Source organism: Pundamilia nyererei, unplaced genomic scaffold (genome assembly GCF_000239375.1).
Source record: "Pundamilia nyererei isolate P.nyererei 1_Seehausen unplaced genomic scaffold, PunNye1.0 scaffold01676, whole genome shotgun sequence".
Taxonomy (NCBI): domain Eukaryota; kingdom Metazoa; phylum Chordata; class Actinopteri; order Cichliformes; family Cichlidae; genus Pundamilia; species Pundamilia nyererei.
Genome location: NW_005189077.1, coordinates 1,884 through 8,704, shown reverse-complemented (window position 1 = coordinate 8,704; position 6,821 = coordinate 1,884). Strand labels below are relative to the sequence as shown.

The 6,821-nt window shown below is 43.1% G+C and overlaps 1 protein-coding gene across 1 annotated transcript in view; it reads left to right on the top strand.

The window, feature by feature from the left end:
* Positions 1 to 1,253: 1,253 nt before the first annotated feature.
* Positions 1,254 to 6,821, top strand: part of LOC102211305 (poly [ADP-ribose] polymerase 14-like) — a gene marked incomplete at its 3' end in the record, with an annotated part of 7,127 nt that continues 1,559 nt past the window's right edge. Inside the window, exons 1-4 of the mRNA XM_005755494.1 lie at positions 1,254 to 1,285; positions 3,187 to 3,253; positions 5,656 to 5,892; positions 6,637 to 6,821. Of these exons, the coding sequence (XP_005755551.1) occupies positions 1,254 to 1,285; positions 3,187 to 3,253; positions 5,656 to 5,892; positions 6,637 to 6,821 (521 nt within the window). The remainder of the gene's footprint in view (positions 1,286 to 3,186; positions 3,254 to 5,655; positions 5,893 to 6,636) is intronic.

The window sequence follows — 6,821 nt, the reverse complement described above, 5'->3', positions numbered from 1 at the left end:
ATCTCTGTACGCTGATGAGTCGTTGCTGCTGATGAGTCCAACCACGGTTGTGTCGTCAGGGAACTTGATGATGTTGTTAGAGCTGTATAGGGCGGTGCAGTCGTCTGTCAGGAGGGTGGACAACAGTGAGCTAAGAACACAGCCCTGAAGAGCTGGGGGATGTTGTTGCTGATTTGGACTGAGGCCTCTCTGACAGGGAATCTAGTATCCAGTTAAAGAGAGAGGTGCTCATACCCAACTTGCTGAGTTTGTCAAACAGTTTTTGGGAGATAATGATGTTGAATGCTGAACTAAGGTCTATGAACAGCATTCTGACATAGGTGTCTTTCTTGTCCAGGTGGGAGAGGGAGAGGTGAAGTGCAGTGGAAATGGCCACTATGCAAACTGCAGTGGATCCAGTGAGCAAGAGAGGTTGCTTTTCACATGTGCCATGACAAGTCTCTCGAGGCACTTCATGATGATAGGGGTCAGGGCGTTGGGACGGTAGAGGATTTCTTTGGCACCAGGATGATGGTAGTTGACTTGAATCACGTTAAGACAGCCATCTGGCTCAGTGATGAGTTGAAGATGTCTGTGAAGACATCAGCCATCTGATCAGCGCAGTCTCTCACGACCTGGGATGTTGTCTGGTCAAGCAGCTTTCTGTGGGTTGAGTTTGGTGAAAGATCTTTTCATGTCGGCTGCAGGCAGAGAGATGGTCTGGTTGGTGGTGGGGGTGTGGGTTTCTTTGCTTGTGTGTTGTTCAGTGTATCAAACTGTGCGTAGAACTTGTTCAGCTCCTCAGGGAGTGTGGTACCTCCATCACAGCTGCTTGGTGCAGGCTTATACTGTGTGATGGCCCGAATGCCCTGCCATAACCTGCAAGAGTCTTTTTGTGTTGTGGAAGTGGCTCTGGATCTTTTATGCATGTACAATTTGCTTGTCGGATGGTACGAGAGAGGTTGGCTCTGGCTGTTCTGAGAGCTGTTTTATCTCCAGACTGGACAGCAGCATCTCTCGCTCTCAGACATGCACGTACTGCTGCAGTGAACCAGGGCTTCTCATTGGCTCTTGTCTTGGTGTTTTTGGAGACCGTTATATCCCCTGAGCACTAACTGATGTAGTAGGTCACAGATTCAGTGAACTTGTCCAGGTCCATCTTTTTAAACATGTTCCACTCTGTGCACTCAAAACAGTCCTGAAGCGCTGAGATAGCCTCACTTAGCCAGACTCTGATAGTTTTTCTGGAAGGTCTTGTGCGTTTCAGTAGTAATATGTATGTGGGCAGCAGCATCACAGTGCCATGGTGATGTGCCGATTTGCGGGCGCACAGCTGCCTTGTAGGCCCCGTGCACATTGGTGCACTTTGTCCAGGCAGTTCTCTCCTCTGGTTGGGAAGTTCTTGGTTGATGGAATTTGGGGAGAACTGTCTTGAGGTTTGCGTGGTTGAAGTTGCCGGCTACGACAAAAAAGCCTTCCTTGTGCACAGTCTTGAGCTCGTTGATAGCATGAGACAGTTCTGCTAGTGCCAAGTTAGTATTGGTGTGAGACACTGCTATAACAAGTATCAAGGAAAACTCTCTTGGTAGGTAGAATGGGCAACACTTTACAATTAAAGACTCACTTCAGCCAAATTTGGGGACCACAGTTTGTTGATGTAGATGCACAAACCACCACCCGAGCTCTAACCAGACAAGGAGGCTTTTCTGTCGGCTCGATAGCATGCTAGCCCGGTTAGCTGGATAGCCTAGTCAGCAATGTCCATGTTCAGGCATGTTTGCGAGGATGAAAACACAATAGTTCTTAACTTCACACTGGGTCAAATGCTGGAGCCACAGATAATCCATTTTACTGTCCAAGCAGCGAACGTTACAGAGCAGGATGGATGGAAGTGCTGGTTGGAACAGTTTAGCCTTTCGCCTAGCGCTAGCGCTGGCATGCTTTCCTCGCTTTTGTTTATGTGTGCAGTGCTTGCATTAGAGCAGCCTCACTGCCTTGGTGGGGAGTGCGGGAGTTAACAAACCCAGACTCCGAAGTTTCTCTCGGCAGATTAGTCATGGAAATTGTGCGGTTTTTCCAGATTCTGAGCAGAAATTGTCTGGTGTAGATGGTACACATTGTACCTCTGTGACGAAACAAAACAAAACAATACATTGTTAAAACACTGAAGAACTGAAGAAGCTTCTTGGATGAGAGGTGAAACGTCTTCAAGCAATTTAAACAAGTCCAGACACTTTTCTTTCCAAGCTCCTTAGACTAAAAAACACTGAATTTTGCCAGAGCCGAGTTAATGATGCCAGGTCAGATAAGAAAAATTATATTAAGCTATGATTCCCATAGCTTTAATACTGGCCGTTGCTTAATGCCCAAATACGAAGATGCATTATGTAGACTGAATCAATAAAAAATTGATTGCTTCCCAGCAGATATCAGTGGAGTCGAGGTAGAGGTCAGAACCAGTCACACGGCGTCCGTTGGTTTAATGAAGGAGGAAGAGGAGGTGAACCAGGAAGAGGAGGTGGTGGAGGAAGAGGAGGTGGATTCCGTGGAAATCATCAGGGTAACAGGGGAGGATGGAGCCCCAAGCAACACACCAGTCTTGGAGAGCATGGAGGGTAAGGTTCTTCATCTTCGCTTTCCACTTTTTCATTTTTATCATACTCTTGGTGACATTATTTTATAACGATTTGCGTGACCCAAATCGCTCCCAGTTCCACGCTCCCAGCTCAAATCTAGAGGTGACAGGGCTTTCTCCATTGCCGCCCCGAGACTCTGGAATAGTCTTCCCCCCTTCATAAAATTCTCTTCATCCTTGGAAGTCTTTAAATCGAATCTCAAGACCTACTTATTTTCCAAGGCTTTCGGATCTCTTTGATATCCTTTTTTTATTCTGTCTATTTGGCCTCTTATCTTATTGGATGGTGTTGTATGTGTATATACGTTATGTTCACATATGTGTGCTTGTGTGTGAATGTGTACAGTTTTGTATATATATGTGCATATTTGCATGTACATTATATGCTATATACTCTTACATGTCTTACAATTCTTTTTTAAAAATGTTTTCTTTCTATTTTAATTCTTTTATTATATTATCCCTCTATTCAGCACTTTGGCCGACACTTGATGTCTTTTAAATGTGCTATATAAATAAAGATGACTTGACTTGACTTGACATTAAAAGTCCTGTTATCTCATTGGATGTAGGTTGGAGCAGACCACAGCTAAGGGCCTGAAGATCATTCTGTGCAAGGGAAACATTCAGGACCAGACTGTGAGTACCTGTGGTGCCATGTAGACCACAATATAAATATAAAGAACCATATTATATGCTAAATTTGGACTAGAACTAACATGAAAGTATAGATTTAGATGATATATGTAAATAAACCAGAATAAAATCTTAATACTGGTTTATTAGATTTTGTGTCATATCTTTATAGTTTTTAATTCTTTTTTGCAATCTTTCCTAGTTTTGCACAGTTCTACTGAACATCATAGCGGCAAAATTTGCTCATTTCAGTTTAATTTTTTGAAAATTCTGAGAATCCTCGTTTCATATCCTTGGCTTTCTATCAGAATTGCAGAAATGCAGAATTTAAGTTGCAGGCCAATTTTTTTCATACACAATACTTGCGTATGAGATCATATGGGGATTTGGTCAAACCATTTTATCCTTTTGTCGCTGAATGTAGTCATTTTCAATTCAATTCAATTCAGGAATTCAGGAACTTTTAACAGGAAGAAACCTCTGGCAGAACCAGGCTCAGGGAGGGGCGGGGCCATCTGCTCTAACCGGTTGGGGCAGTGGTTCCCAAACTTTTTTTGCTGGGCCCCCCTTTGTTTTACAAGAAAAATGCTCGCGCCCCCCGCATGCACGCGCGCACGCACATACACATCCTCCAACCACACACACCCATATTTTTCTCCATTGTGGTTTATTTCACACCTCAAACATTTAGTAAGCAATTAAGCAAATACAAGTAATCTGCAATAAATGACAGGTAGTAATAAAATAAACTACTAACTCTTTTACGCTACGTCCACACCTACACGGGTGATTTTGAAAACGCAGCTGTTTCGTCCACAAGTGTTTGTGAACTAAAAATCAAGAATGTGGGATACTGTTTGTCCGTGATTTGAAGAGCCCAGCGCTGCTCCCGACGAAGGGAAAACCAATCCTGCAGGGAGACCTACCTCGGCACTCGTGCAGGTGAAACCAAAGGGAAGATTTGCTTCACCATATTTTCTAGTCTTTGGCTTAGAATGAAGTTGGTTTGGAAACATATTCAGCTTCATCTCCTGCTTTACGTTTCTGTAGGCACCCCATGCTAGCAGTGTTTTTTTTTTTCCCCCTTTTCATTCCGTGCCCCCCTCTAGGGGGCAGGCCCCACACTTTGGGAAGGTCTGGGATGGGGTGAGAGAAGGAAGACAGGATAAAGACATGCTGTGGAAGAGAGACAGAGATTAATAACAGGATTCAGGGTCACTTGATCCAGCTGTAACTATATGGAAGCTGGTTCCATAGAAGAGGGGACTGAAAACTGAAGGCTCTACCTCTCATTCGCGCCATCGGCCCCTCGATACAGCAGCCGCGCTGCTGTCAGTCTGCCCCAGGGCAGCTGTGGCTACAACTGTAGCTGCCTCCACCAGTGTGTGAATGTGAGAGTGAATGAATAGTGGCATTGTAAAGCGCGTTGGGTGCCTTGAAAAGCGCTATAAAAATCCAATCCATTATTATTATTATTATACTTTTAAATACTCTAGGAACAACAAGTAGGCCTGCAGAGCGAGAGCGAAGTGCTCTAATAGGGTGATATGGTACTACAAGGTCATTAAGATAAGATGGGGCCTGATTATTTAAGACCTTGTATGTGAGGAGCAGGATTTTGAATTCTGGATTTAACAGGAAGCCAATGAAGGGAAGCCAATACAGGAGCAAACATAACAACCATTGATCAAAGACCACTGATCAAGGTCCATGAGTACCATTCACAGAGAGTTGGGGAATGGTTGCAATCACAGTATTGTAAGATGGCGAAAGCTGTATCCATAGGCCCCCTCCTCGATTCAGACATGGTCTTTCCCTTTTCCCATGGTACTCATGGCCATTGATCAGTGGTTGTTGATCAATGTTCATGAGAATTTGCATATAAATGATCAAGGAACTGACCTCCCAGCCCATTGTTCATTCAGTGGTGCTAGTTTCAGTCATTATGCAGATGTACTGTATATAAGGTCGGAAACCTGCAGTCACCTGAAAACATCCAGATGAACAGAATCAACTTTTGGCATAGATTTTTAATGATACATTAAACTAATAAACTGTTTTAAAAAAGTAGAAAACTCACAGTTAACAGGCCAGCTTGCCCAAGATAATACCCTAAAATTATCTTCATATAATGAACCATATTGAAAATATCAGAAGGCTAACATCACTAGGAAATATAGTCAATGAGCCATAGCAATGAAAACAAAGATGCACTGGCTGACAACACGTATCTAGTCATATAATCAAGAATTTAAATGACAATGTTTTTATGCAGCACAGCTTTTGTATTCACTGTAGTGCAGTGTTATCTGCAGTCATTTAGTGCCTATGCCTTTTTAAAGAAAATTTTCTGAACTATTTTTACTTAAAATGAAAGTTTTTGTGATTTAACCTTTGTTCCACAGACTGATGCCATTGTCAACACCATCTCAGAGGACATGAACCTGAACCAGGGGGATTTGTCCAAAGCCATCCTGTCAGCGGCTGGGAGCAGCCTGCAGGACGCCATCTACTCTGCAGCCACAGGGTCCAAGTTGCCATCCGGCAATGTCGTCGTCACAGACGGCTACAACCTCACATGCCAGAAAGTCTTTCATGCCGTTTGTCCATCATGGGACAATGGAGGTGGCAAAGCAGAGGAGGTGAGGCTTCTTATTTAACTTTAACATTGGTCCAGAGATGGATGAATCTGTAAGAATGCGCATGGATGATCTAACCTAACAGTCATCATGTGGTTCACTTTATATGCTTCAATATTTAAGGACAGCACTTTTTAAATTGAATATTTCACTTTTGTATTATTCCCATGAGCCCCCAGAATTTTGGGGAAAAAATATCATAGCTTGACAAAGACAGCAACCACAATGCTTCAGAAAGAATAAAGAGAAGCTGAACGACAGAATTGAGAGTCGTGTATGTTAAAAAGATATACAATGGCCTCAAATCACAACTGCACCTGCAACTCTTTAATTAGGAAGTTTTAGATGCAGATGTAGACATCAGTTCTAAATAAAAATAAATAAACTACAAATATTTGACCTGCATTGAAAATGTCACTTACCCACATTTTTATGTGAGCTGTGAAACTGTGCAGAAAAATGACCTCTGATGCATAAAAACAGTTTTTATTGGGGATTCACAGTGTAGGGGTCATGTTCATGGAATTGTTTGTAAAATCTTTAAAGATTAAATGACAAGTAACCAATTTGCATTAATATATCACATATTCTGTCTGAAATGTCTGAAACACCAGGAAATGCATTTGATCATTTAAGTAACTTCCAATGAAAAGGACACTGTTGTTCCTGAGAGTTCATGCACCATGCTCTTTGTAACCCAGTCACTGAAGTCCAGCCTCACTTTCTCCATCTTATCTCTGTCAGGAGTTAACGTCCATCATCAGATACTGTCTGGAGGAGGCTGAGAAACGTCAGATGGCATCGTTGTCCTTCCCAGCCATCGGGACAGGAAACCTGAGCTTCCCCAGAGCCCTGGTGTCCAAACTCCTGCTGAGAGAGATCCGCTCGTACAGCAGCAGCAGAAACCCTCGCTGTCTGAGAGAGGTGGTCAT